Source organism: Sceloporus undulatus, chromosome 6 (assembly GCF_019175285.1).
Source record: "Sceloporus undulatus isolate JIND9_A2432 ecotype Alabama chromosome 6, SceUnd_v1.1, whole genome shotgun sequence".
Lineage (NCBI taxonomy): Eukaryota > Metazoa > Chordata > Lepidosauria > Squamata > Phrynosomatidae > Sceloporus > Sceloporus undulatus.
The window spans coordinates 120,853,407-120,876,981 of record NC_056527.1 but is presented as its reverse complement, the minus strand read 5'-3'; the positions used below and the strand labels follow the sequence as shown (position 1 = coordinate 120,876,981).

Sequence of the window (23,575 nt, the reverse complement as noted above, 5' to 3'; positions counted from 1 at the left end):
GGTTACGAATGTTTTTTCGGGTTACGAAAAAATTTTTGGTGCTTTTTTCGGCTTTTTCGCACGAAATCGCGGCTTTTCCCCATTAGCGCCTATGGCATTTCGGCTTGCGAATGCTTTTCGGTTTACGAAAGCGGCGGCGGAACGAATTAATTTCGTAACCCGAGGCACCACTGTATTCCATGCTTATTTCAGAGGAAGGAACTGGAGAAACCACCTCTTGTAGCATCTTGTGACTTCCCTCTGCTTCAATGCCACTTGTGCAAGAGACTGTTTGTTGTTTGGGAGAGGAAACCTGGCTGCGCAGCCATCTTCCGGACATCTTTTTGGGAGCAGTAACCAGGCCCCTCTGTCTCCATCCATTTGACAAAAGCCATGCTCTTCGCCTTGTGGACAAAGGAGGATTATGGAGAGCAACTGGATTAACTAGATTCACCATCAACTGCAATGGGAGCCCCAGCCACCGCTACATTGCACATTTCCTTGTATGTTGTGCGGTGTGCAAGTGGTTTGTGTGACGGACGGTGCAGGCGCATTTAGGCAGTTGTGGCGGAAGATCCAGGTCAGCTTCCACCCTCGTTTTGTTTTTCTCCTCGGCTGCCAATCCTGCCCCAGGGTGCCACTGGCATCGGAGCATCTCTGACCCAGTTATGCAAAGGTCTCTGCCTCCACTTCCTCCTCCCTCCCTGCAAAGAGCCACGTCTGCTTTTGCTTTGGCACTGGATCATTGGCCAATTTGGGATTGACTGGCAGGCATTCCCAGGCATTACTGAATGCTAAAGTTAAGGTGGCCCATGCCATCGTCTTTCCCATTCCCAGCTCTGGTTGTGAATGCTGGATGGTGAAGAAAATAGGAAGAAGATCGGCTAATCTGAAATGTGATACCGGAGGACGGTTCTGCAGATACTTTCGACCACTAAAAAGAAAACTAAATGGCTAACAGAGCAAATTAGGCCCAAATTCTCCCTTGCAGCCTGAGGTGTAGCTACACTGTAAAACTAATACAGTTTGACACCACTTTGACAACCATGACAGACTCCTGGGATTTGTAAATTTGGTGAGGCACTGGCACTTTTTGGCAGAGATGGCTAAAGACTTTGTAAAACTACAGAGCCCAGGAGTCCATAGAATGAAGCTCCAGCACTTAAAGCAGCATAAAACGGTATTATTTCCACAGTGCAGATGCACCCCAAGCTGACTGATCTGTGGTTGTCATACTGTGGTCCTATCATGAGAAGAGATGCTTCACTAGAAAAGGCTTTGCCATGGGGCACCTGGGCACCCTTCTCTCTGGAGAGGCAAAGTGGTGTCAGCTGCCATTCCAGCCAATGCCCAAAGCCCTTTAAAGGAAAACTTGGGAAAGCATTCATTTTTGGACAATTTCCCAGAGTCCTCCAGCTGTCATTGCTGCATTTATTTATTTTGGTGAGGGTGAATTTGTCACCCATGATAATAATAATCAGTTTGAAACATGACCTGGTTAAGGGGGATAGAGCCAATGGAAGCCAGCAGGGCATGATAGCTATGTGGAACCTCCATTGAACAGTGCAGAAACACTGTTCCAAGACCAAAATGGTGCAGGGCTTCTTGGAAGCGCTTTCTTGGCTGACAGTTGTACATTAGTAAGTTGTGTACAGTGCACACTGTTGTCATCAGTGATGTCTCATGATGTCTTCATCCCAAATCTCCACCCGTTTGGGCCCGGACCGGCCAATCCAGGTGTGGCAAACATTCCCTTTGCCTCGCCGTCATCCATGATCCGATCTGGTTGGAGGGAAGTCGGTCAGGGTTTATAAATAAGCGGAGGCCGGAAGCCGTAACCCACCTTTGGGAGAGGAGACACCTCCGTGAGTCATCTCTGCTGGCCCTCTGCCTCCCTCCTTCCCTCCGCAAAAGGAGAGAATGAAAGAGAAGACAAATACAGCTGGGTTCTTGCTCCAGGTCAAAGCAAGTTGCCAAACCAGCTGTGCCTTTGAGGCCTCCCTCCCTTTTCGTGTCAATATTGACACAAGGCTGCCAGCAAAGCAGAACCCAGTGGGTTTTTACAACACTTGTTTTATTTATTGCAACAGCCAGAACCATAAAAATGGTTGGATGTTTTTGTCTGATGTGCCAAAGCGGCTGACTCCATACTACTAGTGGAAAACATCACAAACTTTCCTCCTCCAACTATCAAAATCACTTACGTCTCCTCCTCCTATTGCCACAAAAGGAGAATCCATGGCTCTCCAGCTGTTGCAGAACTACAACTCCCATAATTCCTGTCCATGGGATGTGGCTGATGGGACAGGATTAAGCTCAGCAACATCTAGACAACAACAACCCTTAAGTGCTTCTTTCAGAGCTACTCAGCATTGGAATTCATTGTCTCAGAAGGTGGTGGACTCTGCTTTTTTTGGAGACCCAAATGCATCTGAGGAAGTAGACCGGAGTCTATGAAAGCTCATGCTGCCCATGTGTTTCTTTCTGTTCGCCTCAAAGGTGCTACAAGACCTCTCTACGGTGTTTATCAGACGAGCTCTTAAAGAGGTACTATTCCAGTGTGACTCCTCTAGCTGCCTCCTGTTGCATGCTGGGATTGGCAGTTTTAAGGAGGGGTATTTAGAATTCTCAGGCAGAGAAGTTCAGCTCCTTAAAACTGCCAATCCCAGCATGCAACAGGAGGCTGCTAGAGGAGTCACACTGGAATAGTAGCTCTTTAAGAGCATAGTGTGATAAACATCTACGTTTCAAACTGGATTATTTCTGCAGTGTGTTTTGGGACCGAGTTGTGCAGCTTTCTTTCTTTCTTGGGAGTCTGCGGAGCACAGGGGAGATAAACATTGTCATGCGTTAATAATGGTCATGCTGTTGTTAAAGGCACGGAGTCTGAAAAGTTGGCAACTCTAGCACTAGGAACTGACTGTTTCTCAAGTGCCTGTTGACACAGAGCATGTTAGTCAATGGGCTGTCACCATTTCCTCTCTATGGCCGCTGGAGTCCACGAGGGCTCATCCCTCACCTGCCTCTCCTTAAAAACATTTCCACCTTCTGGCGTTGATTCACCAGGCAGGTATGCACACGCCACAACCGCCACCGCGTAACGCTCCCATCTGCCCTCTGTTTCCTGCCCTGCGGGGAAACCCAAGACGATAGCTGCTCCTTGGTTTTGGAAATGATGCCATACATAGGTGCCATAATGGTTCCACTCATTTCCAGAGGTCCTTTTTGCTTGGCTCTTGTCCGACTCATAGCAGCTGCCAACTTCATTGTCACCTGAGCAGTCAGTCTGGAAAAAAGCTTCTGAACTTGGAACAGAACAGCTACAGAGAATGGAGATGGAGTGCTGGAACTGCCTCCAGGCCCAGAGGATAGTTCCACATCGAACATTAGGAAAGCCCACCATACCTGATCCCTTGCCTGCTTTCAGTTAAGTAAGGCCAGCCCTGGTTAGTCCTTGGATGAGAGGCCAGAAGGTAATACCTGGGATCTCCCTCCACAAAGAGTGAGGAAAAGAATCAAACCCAAAGCCCTGGAGAGCATCTTCCGCTGCAAATCTGGGGTGCTTTTCACCTGTTTGTAAGTGGCCTTGAGTCCCAGTTTGGGGGAAAAGGGAAGGTATAAATGGATGGAGACTTCTCCAAACTACGTGTCTGCTCTGGCAAATCCCTGGTTAGTAAGTGCTATAAACTCAGATTAGTAATCACATTTTTGGGGCCGATAGGACTGACATGCCACACGTACACACACACACGCACGCACGCTTTATCACCCGATTTCACATGCTTTGGCAATCTGGGTGAATCATCCTCCTGATCTCACGGGGCAAACTATGGGCTTCTCCTCCTGGTTTCCAGGAAACACAGCCGAGGAGAAACTGTATTGTCACCTTTGCAAGAGCGAGGAAACCAACCACTTCTCTTTCTTCTGAGTCACATTGATTTCTCAAGTCTGAGTGGCTCAAGAGAGGTTTCCCAATCTGGGACCAAAAAACGCTCCAATTTGAGGCATAGGCTTGGCAAGTTTGTTTGTTTGTCCGCGTCACAATGGAGCATAAAGCTCTACCAGCGTCGCTATGCTGGAGATTGCACCTTTTCCTGAAAGTGCAACAACCACCTGGGCCTCATTTCCACTACGTTTTAACCAGTTTCCAAATCAGTTTGAAGCGGTTTAAATGACAATTGAACCAAATCACTTCAGGGGCTGCCATGCTCTAGACCCATTTAAACCATGTCTTTGTGATGCTGATTTTCTTCTGCATCTTTTTAGATAAACCGATTCCGCACAAATGTGAACCAGATGCGGAATGGAATCGATTTAAATTTGTCCTTCGGCTGGGTAGAGCATGTCCATTTTCGGATCGATTCGTCTGTCAATGTGAACCACAAGTGGGTTATTTGTATTTTATTTTGCAGCAAGAAAATGCGGTCGGGGGAAATTTGTAGCGTGACCCATGCTCCGCTGCTGAACCAATCTATTGATTTATTTGTAAGTGGGAATGTGGCTCTGGATGCACACATGAGTGCAGTCAGTCACTCAGCCAGTTTGGGGAAATTCATTGTGAAAGGAGGTACACTCACCATAAATATGCATGATACATCCTTGCACAGTTCTGGAAAAAGGCTTACCCCAGAAACTCCCCTCAATTGTGCCAAGTTTTCCAGCCTCGGACTTTTATCTTGGCAACTGACTGCATCCTGCCAGGCAGCTGCTACGGAGCAGAGACCTTGCCAACTAAAGTTCTGGTACAAGAGCCATACAAGGGGCTCAAAGACCTCTTTGGCTTTTTCATCAGATGCCAAGAATCCCTGGATAAAGCGCTCCAGCGTTACTCCAGAAGGAAAGATGCCCAGCTGGGCGCATGCTTTGAAAATATGCTCAGTTATAATTGCACGTTTCTTGGGATTGCTCTGCTGCGGTCTATGTGGAACCAGGCAACTTTTCTGGGCCCATCCCTAGGAGTTCATCCCAAACTCCCACATCAAGTTCATTTTTGTTTGCACTGGCCGTCTCCGCCTTGAAATTGCCCTTTGCAGAAGGTCACTAGTGTGCCACTGAGCAAACACAGGCGAATATGAATATATATATATATATATTCCTCCCTAGCAATACCTCTAGTGTGTTGCCCTGTGTCTCCACCCAGTATTTCCTGGCTTCTTGCCCTCTTACAGAAGTGCATTTCTGTACACTTCTTTCTTAGCATTTGCTTTCTTGGTCAGTCTGAGTAAACACAAGAAGTTGCTGAGTTATCTGTAATTAGTTACTTTTTGGGGGGGATAACAAGGGTGCCACAAAGTGGTAACCACTCTGTTACACTTTTGCAATGCAACCTTTTTACTTTTAAGGTGAATATTAGAGGCATTTTTGCAAAAAAATTCTTATCAATCCTGGCTCTGAAGTAACATAGTAATAAAAATATCAAGCAATATTTGCCTAGAGACTGCCTTCCTTCCTCACCTTGGAGCAGCATTTAGACACTCTACTCACAGATGCTTGGTTTTCCTGTAGCATGACATGAATGGAAGAGCATTAAGTAAACAGAAATTAGTCCTAATACACTATAATGAGCTTCCAATGAGCAGGAATGTCTTTTGAACAAAAGACTTAGCATTAGAGCGCTCTTTAATAATGAAATAATTTATTTTCTAACAGTTGAACAATACAGAAGTATACATATACACAGCAAGGTCATCTAAAACATGTAGTTTCTAAAAATGCATGTGCTAACTGTAATAAAAAGCACCATTATATGGTCTTGACACAGGATTTTTTTTTCTTTAAATGATGTGGTATTTACATTAGGAATTGAACATCTGGAAATTAAATTCCTGTTTCTCCCCCGTCGGCTTCTCCTCTGTTTAGGCTGCATTTTTATTTGGAAGACTCCAAAACTAAACTCAAGAGTTCAGAACAGCAAGAGCACCTATTTCATCAAAGTCCCTAAGTCGATCGAAAGCAAAAGAAAGGAAGGAAAGAAAACCAAACTTGTCCAGAAGAGTTAAATCTTTGGGCATTTTTGGAAAGAACAGCTATGTTTCAGAAAGCATAATACTCAAACCATTGAGCAGATGGCAGCCAGGGACAAGCCGACTTTAAGCGTTGTTCAACCAGACCACAATATTCAAGACAAACAGGTTAGCAAAAGCAAATCTTGGACACAGACATGGGAAGGAGGTTTCATTTGCTCAGTAATTTAGAGCAGCCTTCCCTCCAAACCGAAGCGTTACTGATTCGCATAGCTGTTCAAAAATAAAAGGAGAAGGAAATAAAGCTGCCAACTAGCAATAACAGAAAGCAAAACAAATTCTCAGATAAACTGCAGCAAGAAAGGAAGCAACGCAACGCATCTGGGGAGCAAAACGCACAACTAGGTATGTTTTTAAAAAAGCAGAATTCGTTCCAATACAGTTAAGTGTCAAAACCTGAAATCTGTTACCAAGGGGTCAAAAGAAAAAGGACTCTGAGTCCCAAAATATTGCTAGGCTGTACACCAGATGCCTCCGTTTACTCTAATTAGGCAGCAAGCACTTACAAAAAACCCCTTTCCCCCTCATTTATTCACACATACACACCCCACCGCCCCAGAGGACACCGGGCTTCTTCCTTCTGGCTGTGTTTGCAAGCTCTGTGGCAGAGATTTAGTTCTAGAGAGAAACACAACAGATTGAAAGGGGGAGAGTCAGGGCAAGGGAGACCTGCCCTACTGAGAAGAACAAAGTGCTAAAATGGCAGTTGGCAGCACACAGCCTGCTAGCGCCCAGAGCTCTGGGGTCTTGCAAAGCGGGTGGGAAACGTTGGTGGCACCTAACTGGACACCTCAAATTAAGTGCTTTGGATCCGCATCGAAACGAAGGCATTCGCACCAACCCTGGGGTAGGGAAAAATAGGTTCATGAGATGTGACTCTCAGCACCTTGAAAAGATCTGCCCTATAAAAACCAAAACAAAAACACAATACCATAGTAATAAAAAGTTCTGGGTGTTCAACACTCAGGAGAAAAAGGTTGATCAGGTACAGACAATACTTTTAGGATCCTTGTGACTGTCCGCCCTGAAACACTCCTCTTTACTTCGCATCAGTAAAGAGCACAAATTTTGGATTTTCATTTTCTAGTCAAGTGTGCCCCAGATTGACTGTTTGCACAGGAAGTCTTCCAAGTGCAGCAGCATTTAGTGTGAACTTTTTTTTGTAACATGCACACATACAATGCACACGCACACACACACACACACACAAACTTCCAGCTGTAAACACAGGCACAGAAACAATCCCAGCTCCCTTTCAACAATCTACAAAATTAGTTTCCTGCAGCTTTTTATAATAATGCTGGTGGATCAGTGAATTCAAGAGAAAGGCTGGCTGGACCAGAAAGTGACACTTCTATGGCCCAGTTTACACATGACCCAGGCGATGTGGCTACTCCCACATCGCTCTGGCAGTGTGTGGAATTTCAGCTCATGGGGTGGTTAGGGATGGGGCAGGTTTGTGTGGTTATGCACCACACCTGTGCTGCCTACCCACAGACGTGGCACACAACCACAGAATCCGCCCTCATCCTGTGGGCAGGAGTCCTGATATTACTGGGGCCACATGCCCAACGGGGCTTGCTTCTCCTGCCTCGAAAAGTGGGAAATGGGTTGGGGGGATAGCAAAGAGGACCACAGAGGTTCAGAGCTGCCATGACTAGTCCTAGCCAAGACATTAAAAGGTGTCCCTGGAGCCCATGGAACCATCGGTTCCGTCTGTCTAGATGGTTTGGAAACATCACACACCTCTTTAGGTGAGTTCTAAAATTAGTGCATCGTTTGCAAAGCCCAACTTTTTCTGTACCACCCAAATGTTAGGAGGACCACATCTAGACAGTGCAAAGATCGATGACAGGTTCACAGTTGGGACAACCAAATCAAATCAAACCCCACAGTATTTTAAACTTAGAGAGAAAGAGAAAGAAAGCACAACCCACTAGGAATTTCTCCTGACCAAAGTCCACTAAAATGTAAAGCTGTGTATGAGTCTCTATTACCGTTCGATCAGAGATCTGGGAAAGGAAGAAATGAAAGGGTAACATCCAGGAGAAATTCAGGGTGGATTGTGCCACAATTATAATTAACTCATAAAAGGCACAACAATTAAAAAAAAATCATTAGGTTGAATTCTTAAGACTTGGTAGTTCTAAAGCAAATGACACAAGTTTGCCATTTCAATTTACCCCCCAAAAAACGACCCTTCCCTGCAAATCTGAAATTACTTTAAAATGTTAAGGTGGCAACATGGAGTTTAATTCGTGAGACAGTTTCATACAACTCATTAACAAATATAGAAGCTCAAAGGTCTCAGGCAAGAAACATGTCAGAAAGAAAAGGACCTCAAAGTGCAGCTACTCAACTTCTTTAAAAGTTTACAGGTTGGGAGCTAGCTCTCTGAAGGGTTTTCTGCTTGGACTCAAAGCCAGCTTATAAATGCAAGAAGGCCTCCGAGAAAGTAGGAGTTCAGTGCAAGTCCGCTGGACGTCTTAAAATTCCAGCTGTTATTATTATTATCATCATCATTTTTAAAAAAGACAGCACACTCCAAAAAAGAAATTGCTTTGGAGATCTTTAGCAATCCACTAGCTCCACTTCCCATCTCAAAAATTTATCCAGAAATAGCTCCAAACGTCTTGAAGAAACCAAATGCAATTGTTAGGTGATTTGGAAGGCTGGCCTTGTCCTGGAGGACCAGGGCAGCTCAGGGTCATCTGCAAAGAAGCATGACTTACAGTTGGAAGCTAAGAAAGCTAGGTAGCCCTTTTAGAGATGATGGGAAACTGGCTTTCAGGGATCCTCTAAGTGCTGGGTGACAGCTAGCTCCCCATAGAAATCACTGGGAGCTGGCCAACTGGGCACAGTATTTAGGTTCAAAGCGAAACAGGGGTGACTAAGGAAAGCTAGGTTAGTGGACCGTGACATACAAAGTTTTCTAAACAGCTACAAAAGGTCAAAATCATAAGAAAATTGCATTACGTTTATACAAAAATGAATAAATACTATTTATAGACCACGTTATGTACATTTGTGTGTGCTCTAGCTTAAGTGAAGAATGCCGCTGACGTCGGATGCCAGAGACAGGGGGAAAAAAGGGGGCAGAACAGATGCACGTTTTAAGAGCCAAAAAACCCAAATCTCACACAGGAGCCACTTTCTCAGGGCTATCAAATAATGTAAAGAGGCAAGGAAGTGCTAGAATGCCACAAGGGCACCCAGAGTTGCTTTAATGCAGTCTTCTCAGTCATTAACTCAAAGCTAGCACAGCTAAGCTTTTGTCACTCAGTTATTGCTGAATTTTTAAGTAAACAGGTTGGACTAGGACCAAGTATACAAATGAGGCATAATTCTTTTGTGCTAAAGGGAGTGAGATCAGCTTTGTTCATCTCTCTGAGGTAGAAAGAATTGTCCCAGAGACAGGAAAGCAGGACTTGGCAGCTAGGGAAGCTGCTAGGAACTAAAGGTTAATGCAGCTGTCAATGCAAAGACATCAAAATGATTGCACAGGAATAGTATTTGGTCTTTTGACACAAAAATAGCAAAGTTGGGTTTGAGTGAAAGCATCCTATCAGGGTCCTCAGATGAAAGAGGGGGGAAATCTCCCCACTCCCGTTATGAGAACCCTCCAGCATACGACTCTATTCCTAACTACGCTTCTGCTAAAACTGAGTTTTGGTCTGATGGCCATCGGTCTCAAACCCAGTCCTTTGGGACTAGTACTGAGAAGGATGGCTCAGCATTTAGGATCCAAAGGGAACTTTAATTTAGTATTGGCAGGAGGAGTGCCTCACAGATGGCTACGATACAAATGCAATGTTTTGGGACACTTTGGAGCAACTCCTGAAGAGTGACCCCTGGGAAGATCTGCTGCCTAATTCCCTACAGGAAGCTTATCATGCTTTGTACATTTCTCAGGCCAATTTTCGACTCTGAATGACAAGAAAGCAGAGGTCCTTCTATCACATCTGAGGAATAGTGGCTAGTCTGGCTATTGTTTCCGAATGCTTTACATTACAATCTCCCTTCCTCCCACCCTCGAGGTGAAAGGGCTCATTGAAAATATCAAGCAATAGCAGCATAGGCAAAAAGTGTTATGTTGCTATTACTGCAACAATATTCTTGGGTGCTTAGAAATTTGGTTGGAATGTTCGGTCTCATAGAGATGAATTTACTGACAGAAAAGAGAAGCTAGTGGATGCCATCAGAGGTGTGCTCCAGAGAGTAGCTTGAAACCCACAACCCTATGCACTGTTTACAGACTTAGGCAAAGCAGATTTTGGTGGTACAAGAAGTTCACGTGCAAGAGAATTGTGGGACGGTCCAACATACTACCTAGTAAGATCCAACAAGGAAACAGCAATGGATTGGGGGGGAGGGAGGAAGCTACTGGCTCCTTATAGGCTGAGGCAGGCCTTAAGATTGTTCTGCAGCTTTATTCTCTTAATGCCAGCGCTAGAATAGCCTTCATCGCTGCAGAGGCTCTGCAAGCTTCCCCTTTCATCCGAATCACTTGGGCTGCTGCTGCTCCAGTCCAGGTCCCCTGTTAGATAGTCTGTGCTTTCCACATCCACATCGATTTCTTCTGTCAACAGAAATGGAGCGTCATTTGGGTAAGTCACTCAAGCACTGGTCTCCTAACAGAGCAGTTCCGATTTGGATTTGGAAGCATGCTCCCAGCCCACCCCTCCACACCACCATCACCTACCTCTATCTGAATCCGATCGTTCAGAAGAAACAGTTGACCCTATACTGTCCATCCTTATTCGCTCAATGCCCAGTTTCTCCAGCTGCCTTTTCAGATGCCGCTGCTCTCGCTGCAACTGATCTATTTGGTGTACTGCTCTTCTATCATAGTCTTCAAGTTTCTGTTGAAGAACACAGGCAATGTTTGGTCCTTGTGTCAATTTAAAGTTTAGCTCAGCTCTTTACAAGGAGAAACTTGCTACTCTAACTAGCTTTAGCTGCCTACTCATTTCTATCCCTGCAACCAGCTATCTCCATTTGTCACTACTCAAAACATGAAAAGCATCTAAAGCCATTTTCCAAACCATCTGAAGGTTTCCCCAAGTGTCAAAGATTTAAAGTCTGTGTGGCAATGGCCAAGCTTCACACATAAAGTTGCCAGGGTCTCAGGGGGATATATTGGAGTATTGTTTGCAAGCAGTGAGCTTGAGTCTGCTGCCTGATGATTCCCACTGCAAGTGAGTTGCCACATGAATGCCAGATCTTCTATTTCTGCTATGCTTAGAATGATACACTAGCTAGGAACTCTGGCATCTCTTTCCCTGAACAAGCCCAATTCAAAAGCCATAGTTTTTTGTGGGGGGGTTTTCGGGCTATGTGGCCATGTTCTAGAACATTTTTCTTCCTGACGTAGTTTGTCAGCTTTAACTCACCTTTATGTGCAATTTAGCTTTTGTTAGTAAACTCAGTGTGGTATGTCTACTGGATTCCGGTCCAAGGGGCACCAGCCCTTTCAGCTTCTCCAAACACAATCGCAAATGAGCACGCCTGTTAAACAAGAGTGACATGTGTTAAAGCTGCAAGAGCAATAACTTTAAAATAATTATTAAGGGCACTGGCACATAATTGTGAGGATCAGAAACAAGATGGGAAGAACATTCATAGTTAGCCCTCTTCAGGCACTGGATATGTCAAATCATGTTAGAGACACAGGGTCATTCCCACATCCCAGTGAAAACCAGTCCCACTCACTTTCCTCAGCCCCAGCTTTATCACACAAGGAGCCCAGAATTTAATTCTGAAAATGAAAATATTAGGAGCAATGTCCAATCCGTGGCCGCAGTATTCTGCTCTTTAAAATTTGGGCAGCTTCTTCCCATTAAGCCTATTAACCAGGCTGCCACTCTGACCTCTGCTGATGTCTTTAACCCTGCCATGTATCTGCAGTATTCCAATTCAATGATAATGCAGGGAGCTGGCTGCCCTTTTCAACTATGCCAGCCACAGGTGCTACCATGCCCTTTTTGGCAACTTCTCCCTGCCTTTCCACTTCAGCTGAGCCTCTCTCTTATCCTCCCAATATTATTCAAAGAGGGGAAAGAGAAAGCATCAGTTTTACACAAACTTACTGCAACCTTCTTTCCTGTCTGAAACTAATTAAAAATAAGTACACCTCTTTCTAAAGAAAGACTTTGTGAAGGAGGAGAGGATGGCAAAAAAATCAGATGAGGACTTTTGTGGAAGGATGAATGGTGTTTACTGGTCTCTGGCTAGACAAAAGGTAGTCTGGCTGGGCTGTGTCTCAGCACCAATGAAGCAGAGGCAGGTGAAATAAACAGAAAACCTGTATAAGGTGTGAATTGCACATGGAGTGTGTGTTTGTGAATGCTCAGTATCAGGAAAATTCAAGATTGGAATGTGAGGGGGGGGGGGGAGAGGAAAAAAACCTGTTCTTTAGGTATACACAGTAGGGCTGGGGGGGAAAATGTGATTTCCTACGACTGAGGAGGAGTGTGGCACATATGCTGTATGCAACCTTCAAACATGGGCTTTTTTGTATTGCCCACAACTGCCACATTCTGAAGCCTTCCCAAAATCTGGACAAAAAATGCCTGAAAAGAAAGTAAATCATTACTCCTGGAGGCCTCCAGAAGCACACGTTTGTTAAATCCCTCTTCTCTTAACTCCCCAATCCCCTCAAATGGCACCTCAAAGTAGCCTGAAACCTTTTTTTGCCCAAATGTTGGGCTTGTTGTTGTTAACTGCCTTCAAGTTGTCCCTGACTCATGGTTGTGGGTTAAAAACTGGGCTACACCCCTGCCATAGTTCTCTGCCTCTGCAGAACCAGAAATACACACTGAGATTTAAACAGTTCTGAACATAGGCCTTTTTTGGATGGAGGAATTCCAGGTAAGAAATCAAGATTCATTTCACTCTTTCTTCACTTCATCAGGATATTGGTGGGAAAGAGATGCTGGTGTTGCTAAAACGGCTAAATACTGGGAGCCAGAAAGCTTTACTGATCTACTTCAAATCACCAGAGATCTATCAGGAGGTCCCAATCTACCTTCTGCCCACTTTGGTGGACTTACAAGGCTGATGAGATAAGGCTTTAATTTCTACAGAAAAAAAGCCCAGGGACTGAGGCTTGTAAGGATGAGATACCATCTGTTTTACATAGTCCTTCCTTAAATCTGGAGGCTAGAGTTAGAGTAGGTCACAGTAGAAAGAAGGCACAACTTGAGGAGCAAGAACTGAGCTAAACATTGCTAACATGAATAGTAAAAAGCAAACACACTGAGCAACCCTGGGCAAGTCACACACTCTCAGCCTCAGAGGAAGGCAAAGGCAAACATCTTCTGAACAAATATTGCCAGGAACACCCCATGATGCCTGAGGGTCACAATTAGTCAGAAATGACTTGAAGGCACACAACAACAATATAAAAATACCAGGAACAAAATGTTCTTTATCTCCACGGAGTATGAACATGATTGTGCTGGATCAGACCAAAGACATACCTACTCTAGTATTATGTTCTCTAGTTCTGTACCAGATGCCTCTGGGATCTTCATAAGAAGAGCACAAAAACACTCTCCCTTTCATGTTCCCCAGCAACTGATACATAGAAGCATGCTGCCACTGATGCTGGAGGTAATACCCAGACACCATAACGAGTCTCTGATAGCCTCACCCTCCCAAAGTTGGAGTAGTTTCATATTGTTTAGATTGTGCTACCTCCCTCCCTTCACTGCTAAGCTTCATAGCTCCAGTTTCTACAAAGGATGAGCAGACAACTCCTAAATGTCTAACAAGCCTATTAAAAGGCCTTAGAGTAGGTCATGCCAAGAGCCACCTCTACATGCAATAACCACATCCTAGTCTCAGACCATGTTAAATACAAGTGTTTGAATCTATTGTAGTTTTAAGATAAAGATCCACTACACAGCTCTTCTAGTATGCTCATCCCGCATGGTGAGAAGATGCTAATTAGCCTCAACGAACATAACGTTTCTGAAAAGTGACTAATGCATATCAAGATAGAAGTCTTAAGCAGTTCAGATAAACTTTCTGTGCTATCAAACTGGACATAAAGTAATCTTTCTGCAAGGGCCCATGTCTAGCCATTTCAATGCAAGGCCTTGAATAAATTAAGGCTGTTATAGATCAGTACTTCCCACACTCTTGACTGTCAGGGAAATGCACACATGGGGCATGGCAACAGACAAACCATTTCCTGTGGTGAAAGCCATCACTGGGAAATAAAGACTGAAGACTGACCAACTCACCCCCCCCCCAACACACATACACACAGTAGAGCAACATTAGTACAAAGGTTGCTAGCACATGTGGTTGGAAAGAACTCAGACCAACCAAAGAACTTGGGCAACAGGCTCTTTCTAAAACGCAAGAATGCAACTATTTTTCACTTCCCCGTAAACAAGTTCCTCCCTCAGCACAAGACTTCTCGGCATCTTTACTCCACAGGGTTATTATATGGGGGATGGCTTCACATTAGACCATAGCTATCCATGTTTGGCTCTGAAGTAACAATAGCTGAAAGTATCCAAATACTGTAGTTTAAAGGTGTCTAAGCAAAGGTGGCCAGAGTCATGCTCACTGCAATGGAGGTTGAATGGCTAAACCCCTACAAATTCTGTCTAGTTCATATGGTCTACTACACAGAAATCCAACTAGAGTAGAATAATTTAGTACAAAGAGAATGCCCTATGGAAGCATACATAGACAGTGAGGCTCTTTGAACTAGACTTCCTTTAGCTGCTGCTTCAATTCACCACGTCAGTGGGATTAAAATGTACAATGACTTTGAGGACTCACCTGTTCTTCTCCATTTCATTGTGTGTTGATCTAAGGGAGAGAGAAAGAGATAGAAACTGATTAGATTAATGAAAGGCAGTTGGCAGCCATAGTGTATGTAAACATGTTGTGATAAAGATTACAAATATGGGAGTTCTACTTAACTATTCATTTTAGAAGACTTCAAGGAACCTGCTGGTTATCCTTGCACTTATCATCCTGCTGTTAAGCACAGGGTTCCTATGCAAACCCGGTACTGTGACACATTAAAATCAGGTATTACAAGTTGCATTGTGGTATCAGTACAATCATTAACCATTGTTCAGATCGATTTCTCCATAAACTGAGGCAAAATAATCTTCTAAATGAATCCCAAACATCTCTTTAGAAAATAAATACTCAAGCAAGGGCAGCACAAGATACGCTGCCTTTCTGAATCTAACCATTTCACAGAAAACAGACTAAGGCAGCAACCTCCGGCACTAGTTTGATGATTCAGACTGTCTTCCCACTTGTTAACCTGGATTGTAAAAAGAAAGATCCCTCCCCTTAGCTCCCCCATTTACAACTGAAAACACTCACATTTAATCCATCTAAACAGAATTAAGCTCTACTTAAAACCTCTGAATAACTTGTGAATTATTTTCATATGATCATTCTTTGAATCAGTTGTCCTCATGACATAGAATCATAGAATCATAGAATCGTAGAGTTGGAAGAGACCACTAGGGCCATCCAGTACAACCCCATTCTGCTATGCAGGAAATCCAAATCAAAGCATCCCTGACAGATGGCCATCCAGCCTTGGTTTAAAGACCTCCAAGGAAGGAGACTCTATCACCCTCCGAGGAAGGAGTGCATTCCACTGTCGAACAGCCCTTACTGTCAGGAAGTTCCTCCTAATGTTCAGGTGGAATCTCTTTTCCTGGAGCTTGCATCCATTGTTCCGGGTCCTGTTCTCTGGAGCAGCAGAAAACAAGCTTGCTCCCTCCTCAATATGACATCCTTTCACATATCCCTATGTAATACCTACAGGAGAGTAGTCTCCAATACACCTATTTCCCTGTGTTGCACTTAGGAAGACATATTGTCCTTCTCCAACTGAAAACATGTGGCAAAGCGTCAAAATCCATGAAAGGGTGAGCGGATGGCATTTCCCCCATAAACTAAATGCTTTTAAGAATGTTCTGTAGTATCTGCAGGCAAAAATAGCTGGGAAATTGTTTCTGTGAAGTACAAAATTCCACCAAGTTGATATATTTTGATCTGTGTCAGCAGGGCCAGCTAAATGAGCAACTATGGTTTTCCATGGACACTACAGTGTATATCATCCTTGGTACCCTGGTACCTTCCAAACGTTTTGAATTATGATCCCAAGATAGTGTATCCAATGGTTAGGCATTAGATAAGTTGTAATCCAAAACATGTGGAGAGCATCAGGTTGAAACTCAGTAGCTCAGTGGAGTGTTTTGCTCACCCCAAAACCAGGCAAACAAAGACTGACTGGTAAGAAAACATATGACAGCAGCTAATCCTCTCAGCCACTCTGTGGAATTAACACACACACAGTGAACCTCCCCTTGGAGGAAGAATCTGGCCATTTCCTGAAACATGTGACTGGATTACCTGTGTCTCAATGCCAGTTCATACATCTGCATTATGAACTATGTATTTCCTTGGAAGAACTGCAACTCAAGTAAGAGTCAAACAAAAGTGTGGACTAAAAGAGAAGGTGGGGGATGTGGAAGAGAAGAGGTTACTGAAACTCCATCCTGCACTTTCCATGCCATTCCCCAAACAGAAGAACATCATGTACTCATCTCAAGACCACTAACTACTGGCAAAACACAGGGTGATGTAAGGACAAAGCTTTGACTGGGCATTTCCTGATTCCCAGGACATAAAGGAAGGCTGCATGCAGTTTGTCGCCAGACAGCCAGAGAACAACTGCATGCAATAACTGCACACGATTTCTCCAAAATGCTTTGGACCTGGATGCCTTCTTCCATAAGGGCATCCTGACATACTGAGAATGGAGTACATATTTAAGGGGCTAACTCAAACCCTGTTTGGAACATCAGCAGCCAGAAGCAGCTGGGTTGTTTTGTCCAAGCACTTTTGGTAAGGCATCAGATATTTTCAACTGTAGTATCACTCTGTATGAAAGACCAATGAAGGGCTGATAAGAAACAAAACTGAAACTATTGTGCAAGTTCTGTACGCAATAGACATGGGAACTTTGGGAACTTAACATGATCTATAGCTCAAGGAAGCCTTTAATTATGACTAATATCCATGTGACTAGCCTGTGTCCAATGCACTCACTAAGTTACTACTATAATTGCCTTGTAAGTGACTGGATTCTGTATGGAAGCAGGATAGTCCCGGGAGAACCACCATTTCTTTTTTAGTTACCTGCTACTACTGTTGTTCTTCTTGGACTTGTTTCTTTTTTTTAAGGCATCTCTATCCTTGGTGCTGTAAGGTAACATGGAAGCATACCCATGCTCAGCTTCTGGAGGAGAGACCAACATTCATTCCATTAACTCACAATAAAAGAGACACACCAGAAATAAATGCACTATCTGCTCCCAAGTAAGCCCACCGCAGGATCCCATTCTGTTCTAAGAGCTAGTCCTCTTTTCAAAAATGCCCATGAGCCTTAAACTTACTAGATGGCCTCAGACAGGCCAGCGTCTTTGTCTCAACAACCTCATGTACAATGCTTACACCACCTTATAAGGCTGCTGTAAGGATTGCTAAAACAATGTAGAGGTACTCTAAATGCTTAAAACATACTAAATTATGAGCACGCTAGACCATTTACATCTCATAGCTGGTTGGTGTAACCACACAAAAGAATAGGTAGAGAGGTTGCAAAGAACAGCATGGTGTAGGAAAGGCAGGCCACGTGACTATGAACGCACACAAACCAGTGCAAAACCCCCGCCGCCACTGCTGCCGGTGATGGGAGAGATGCCTATTCAGTGGGAAACAGAGAGTTCCTTCAGAATACACCATTTTGTTTTAGAGAGTGTTCATAGCACTTAACCAACAGCAGTATTTTCTTGAGAGCCCCTGGCAGCTCTATTGCCTCTCTCTCTAGAACCCTTTAGAGTCATGCATGTATGTCTATGCAGCCCATGAACAAGCCCAGGAACAGTGTGGCCTAAATCCATCCACTTTGCTGTTTGTCTTTGTGTGCCTTCAAGTCACTTCCCACTTATGGTGACCCTAAGGAAAAACCTATTACTGTACTGGGTTTTCTTGGCCAGCTTTGTTCAGAGGAGGTTTGCTACTGCCTTCCCCTGAGGCTGAGAGTGTGTGACTTGCCCAGGGTCACCCAGTGGGATTCATGACCTAGCAGGGAATCGAACCCTGGTCTCAGAGTCTCAACTATAGGGAACCTACTGAATGAGCTGCTGAATGGTCAGTCAGCATTTATGCCAATTGCACTAGTTCAACAGGTCTCCTCTAACTGGGGCTGGCAACAGGCTTTGGGCCCTTGACTTTTTGGGGGGTGAGAGAGAGAGAATTCATACTACAATCTGAAAGGAGGAAGAGAGGAGAGAGAAAGGAGACAGAGGCAAAAACGTCAGCAGCCTTTTTGCTCTCTGGCCAAACCAGGCCTGAGCAGGCCGATGCCAAGAGGGCAGGACTGGAAGGAAGAAGGGACAAACAAGGCCAGGAGCGGCCCTTCTGCTCCTTCTCCTCCCTCCCCACTCAGGCTCTGAAGAAAGGAAACCTACACAGAAAAGAGGAGGAAGGAGGAGGGAAAGCGAACCTTTGGGGCACCCTTAAAAGTGATTTATTTAAGCCCCAGCTATCTGTGGATTACAGGCCACTTCCTCAGAGCACCTCTGGATCCAGTCCAGGAAAGCTCCTGCCAAAACAACTTGGATCTGCTGGCCTTAAAGGTGCCGCAAGAGCAAGGGCCCTCCCACCGCCTTCTTTCCTTTCTCTTTAACAGTGGAACAACAGAAGAACGTGGCTCTCTCTTTGCAAACTGCAGGCCAGGCGGAGGAGGAGGCCCAAGGGCTCCCTTCAGATCTGGGCTCTTGCTGGGTGTGTTTGGGGGGGAGAAAGAGGGATATGCGCACACGATGGAGGGGGAGGGAAGCGCTCCATATCCTCCTCCTCCTCCTCCTCCTCCTCTTTGCAATGGAGGAGGCCTCCTGCCTCGTCTCTCCCCCCAAAGGCCTTGCAAAACAAGAAGCCACACTGGATTATGATGTCCTGGGTTGAGATGTGTATGTGAGAATGAAAAGGGGTTGGGATTCAAAAATGCCAAAACAAATAGCATGAAGGCACCGGATCCTCCTCTGACTGTGGAAGCTAAGCAGGGCCAGGCCTGCTTAGTCTTTGGATGGGAGGCCAACAAAGAGCAGGAGCTTTAGGTGATATTTCAGAGGCAGGAACTGGCAAAACCACCTCTGAGGATCCCTATGAAGAAATCCACGGAGTCACCATTAGCCAAGAGGTGACTTGAAGGCAATGCAGACCCCGTGGAGAGAGGGGCAAAGGGGGATCCTGTATGCCCCCAAATGCTGGTGTGTGTGGAGGGAGCAGGGGTTAATTAAGGCCGCCAATGATCTCTTTAGGCCTTCAGCATCCAGTCTGCTGGCATCAGGAGAGAAGAACCATTCCCAGAATGGTCCTTTCCGTTCTGCCTGTCGGATTCTAACAGCCCCATGGTTTTCTTTCCCTGGTTTGAGTTCCTCAGAGGTGGTCTGCTCTCTCCTGTCCTTCTGGGCTTGAGGAAGGCTCTTCTTTTGTGGACTGCCAATCCCAGAATCCCCCAGCCAGCTACGGTCTTGTCTGTGCGTATTATGCCTCTTCAAGTCACCTGCTGCCTTATGGCAGCCCCATGAATCTCACAGGAATCCTCAGAGGGGCTTCTGGCACTTCCTTCCTCCGAAACAGAGCCTAAGAGCCACAGTGATTCCTTGGTAGTCTCCCATCCAAGGACTGGCCAGGGCTGACTCTGCTTGGCTCCCAGGTGCCTCTCCATACATTCCGTAGGGTTTCCTTAGGGCAGGAGTCCTCAGAGATGGTTCTGTCTTGTCCTTCCTAGATCTATAACCTGGCTCTCCTTAGTGGTCTCCCATCCAAGGGCTGACCAGGGATAACTTGGCTTGGCTTCCAGAGGGTTTCCTTGCTGCTGTGTGTTTTCCAGTCTGTTGCTGATGTTTCGCAAGGCCTTTGAGGAGGCCAGGGATCCTGCTCAGTCCCTTCCTCTGAAAGGGAGCCTAGGTCACCTGGGATGATCCTGCGGTGGCCTGCCATCCAAGCCCTGGCCGGGGCTGGCCCTGCTTAGCTTCCAAGATCCGGTGCCTTGGGCTCCTGTGGAGCTCTCAGAGGGTCTTCCTCTGAGGTGGAGCCTGTGCTGGTTGCCATCCCTGCAGGGACCGGGGCTGGCCCTGTTCAGCTTCCAGGTGAGGCAGGATCATCCGGGGCTCCCATAGACCTCTCCTGGGGCCTTCTTCCTCCGAAATGGAGCCCAGACTGGCTGCCACCCAAAGACTTGCCAGGCTGGCCCTGCTTAGCTCCCAGCCCCCCGAGGCCGTTCCCTTCCCCAGAAGCACAGCCTCCGCCTCCATCTTAGGGACCCTCGAAGGCCTCGGCTGCAACCCCCGGGGCTCCCTAAGATGGCGGCGGAGGTCGTCCCTGGCCCAAAGGCTGTGGAGCTCGGGGAGCCGGACTCTGTTCTGGGGCCTCCCTCCCTTCCTTCCTTCCTTCAGCTCCGCTCGGGGCCCAGAAGAGACTCCAACTCCCAGACTTCCACCGCCTTTGAGCCAGGGAGCCCTGAAGCCGAGCCCTGCGCCTACCTCGCTCTCTCCGCTCCAGGAACTCGGCCGCCTCCAGCAGCATCTGGATGTTTTCGCAGACTTGGGCCGCCGCAGCCGCCATTTTCGCCTCTTTCTCTCGGGGTCGGTCGCTCGGTCGGAGGAGCCCTTCGGGGCGAGTGGCGGAGGAGGAGGAGAGGCAACGGCCAAGGCGGCTCTCTCGGGCCTCGGAGCCTTCGTCGTCGTCGTCGTCGTCGTCGCCGCCGGCGTCTCCCTTCCGTTCCCTTCAAGCGCGGAGCCCTCTCTGCTCAAACCGAGGAGGAGGAGGAGAAGTGTTTACTTCACTTCAGCCTGACAGACACCGCGAAACCGAGCCTCACCGCAGCCTAACCCGCTGCCCTGTTCCTGATTGGCTTATCCGAGCGTATCCCCGCCCTCCCATCTCGCTCTGGTTGGTCAAACACAGCCACAGTGGCGCGTCCCACGCCCCCTCTCGACACGCCGCCCTCCCATTGGCCACCTTTGTTCCTCAGCCACGCCCCTCCCTTTCCGTAGTGTTGTTTGTGTCGAGCCTCGCCTGGCAGCTCCGCCCCGACACTGCCATTGGAGCGTTTCATTGGATAACCGCGTCCCCCTCCCGTCGAGGGGCGGTGGCCTCGCTCCTCATCCCCGGCTCCTATTGGTCAGGGGTTTTTCTAGCTCACTCCTGATAGGCCGGATCATTTTTTTAATCCGGGTTTCCTCCCGTCCTGATTGGTTAAGAAAGCTCTCCCCGCCCCATTCCTTTATTGTTGCTTTGGCGGCTTCCGCACCGCCCACTGGCCACGCGTTCCCTGCCAGCCGCGCGGACCAATCAGCGTCCGAGTTGCTCGGGCGGACCCGAAATGGAACTAGGCCTGTACAAAATGATGGAAACTGAAGCCCCTGAAGCAGAGCCCTGGGTTTGGGGACTACAACACCCACAATCCCCCTTTAGTCAGGGGATCATGGGAGGTGCAGTCCATTCAAAAACAGAACAGCTTCTCCAGGAAGTCCTGGGAGGCGCTTTCGCTTTTAAACTAAGGTTTTTAAAGTCTTTTTAATTAATGGATTTCCAAACTACGCAAAACAATTAAGTTTAACGAAGGGAAAACAAAACAAACAGCCGACCAGGGATGCCATCTCCCTACAAACACAGCAGCCTCAAGGCGTCTTTCTCAACGCCTTCTGCTTTTCATACAAACAATCTCTTTTAACCTTACAATACTCTCCTCCTCCCTCCATGTTTGCGGATTTGATTAATATGTCCGCTCTAGGAATCTCTAGGTCCTCCAGCGCAACTCTATGGTGGCACTGAAAGGCCTACAATTCCTAGAGAGGACACTCTTCTAGGCCTTTGTAGTTCCTTCAGCACAACTCTATGGTCAGTGTCTGTTGGACGTTGGCCACAGAGTTGCCCTGGAGGACCTAGAGATTCCTAGAGAGGTGTCCTCTCAGGTAAAAACTGGGTGTTTCTGTTATCAGCAGTTCCCCCACATTCACGGGGGTCTTGTGCCCCTGACCCTGGCGAATACGGAGGGACAAGTGTGGTTTGGTTCTGTTTAAATTGTCACTTCTGTAGGTTTTTAATTGTACTTTGCCTTTTGTAAAGTTGCTTTAAGTCCCAATTATTTGGGGGGGGGGGGATGGGATAGAAATAAACGACAATAACAACAGTATTCCCATTGGGGCTGAGGTTGGGCGAGTCGCACTCTCTCAGCCCCAGAGGATGGCCATAGCAGACGCCCCTCTAAAGAAACCTGCCTCCCACCTGAGCAGAGGTAAACAGTCCAAAATGTGCCTCCAAAGGGGATGACCCCTCATCTCTCCCATTTTGAAACCTTTTCCCCTCCGTTGGTCATTTCTCATGTTTTAGATAAACACAAGAAACTCTGTGGAAGCAGAACAGAAAGTAAATTACAAGATGATTTAAACAAAGGTGAAACAAAGACACCAAACGGCCGCGGAGTGTGTTTATCAACTCCCTACTTTAAGAACCCGAATCACTCTACAAGCAATTATAAAAACAACACACACACAAAGACACACAAAGACACACCCCCTGAACTCCTTTTACAGGTTTCTGAGCGCCTGTCCCAAGGAAATGCCTTGCAGTGTTTGACGGTCCCACAGGCTTGGCTCCAGATTTGTGTCCATGGGATAATCTGATGCAGACACACCCACCTGGACACACCGCATGTGAGCAACATCCTGCCAGCTTTAGGACTCTGCGCGTCCTGGTTGTGTAGGAGGAATAAATCCCATTGCTATTCTAGGTCAGAGGAAACTGAGCTGGCAGTTTTAATCTGGACTGTTGTCGTTGTTGTGCGCCTTCAAATCTTCTCTGATTTGTGGCGACTCTAAGGGAAACCCTTGGGGTCACCATAAATCACAAGGCAAAAAAAAAAAAAAAAAAGTCACAGGGTTTTCTGGGGCTGGGAGTGTGCGGTTCGCCCAAAACCAGCCAGCTGGTTTCCATGGCCAAGCAGCACCCTCCAGGTTTGTATTCCAATGCTCAACATCATGGGGCTCTCTGATCTGGATTGCACCTCTGTCCAATTAGCTGTGGAAGGACAAAACAGTAGCTCTGTTCCCTAGAACATCACACAACCATCACTGCAGCCCAAGCCCTGTTTGCAATAATGTTGTCTTCAATTCAGTGGGGCTTACTCCCAATTAAGTATGTCTTAGGGCAAATTTTAGGTCTTGCTTTGAAAGGAAGCAACCTGCTATTCAAGGCGATCACCTCTTGGACACGACTGGACTCCAAACAGCCCCCAAAAGTACTAATTTTGTATTCTATGGTGTATTTTTGTGTTGTAACCCACCTCAATCCTTTTGGGAAAAGCGGGATACAAATAAAAATTATTATCCTTCATTTCTCTGCATAGTGGTTTCCGTCTCATGACTGAGAGGCATGTCTTTGTCTACCACCCTCTGCTACCTTTGCATGCCATTTCCAACATCATAAAGCCAACTCAGGTCCACTGA

General features: G+C 46.3%; 1 protein-coding gene across 2 annotated transcripts; it reads right to left on the bottom strand.

Annotated features, from left to right (window-relative positions):
• Positions 1-5,597: 5,597 nt before the first annotated feature.
• On the bottom strand, positions 5,598-20,960 carry MXD1 (MAX dimerization protein 1). Of its 2 annotated transcripts, none has more exons than XM_042474400.1 (6): positions 20,609-20,960; positions 17,196-17,295; positions 14,802-14,831; positions 11,396-11,510; positions 10,705-10,864; positions 5,598-10,578 (listed from the first exon to the last, which is right to left on the bottom strand). In XM_042474400.1, the coding sequence occupies exons 1-6, from the start codon at positions 20,688-20,690 to the stop codon at positions 10,394-10,396; spliced, it is 672 nt and encodes a 223-aa protein (XP_042330334.1). In that variant the 5' UTR covers positions 20,691-20,960; the 3' UTR covers positions 5,598-10,393. The 2 variants fall into 2 exon arrangements, with proteins under 2 accessions (XP_042330334.1, XP_042330333.1); XM_042474399.1 differs by having other exon boundaries at positions 5,598-10,581; positions 20,609-20,955.
• Between the last annotated feature and the right edge of the window lie 2,615 nt (positions 20,961-23,575).

Excerpts from the sequence above, each read along its gene's own strand:
- MXD1 (XM_042474399.1), bottom strand. The coding sequence starts at position 20,690 with ATGGCGGCTGCGGCGGCCCAAGTCTGCGAAAACATCCAGATGCTGCTG. Across the intron at positions 11,511-14,801 it reads AATGAAATGGAGAAGAACAG|GCGTGCTCATTTGCGATTGT; the intron begins GTGAGTCCTCAA and ends CTTGTTTAACAG. Across the intron at positions 10,582-10,704 it reads ACGATCGGATTCAGATAGAG|AAGAAATCGATGTGGATGTG; the intron begins GTAGGTGATGGT and ends TTCTGTTGACAG.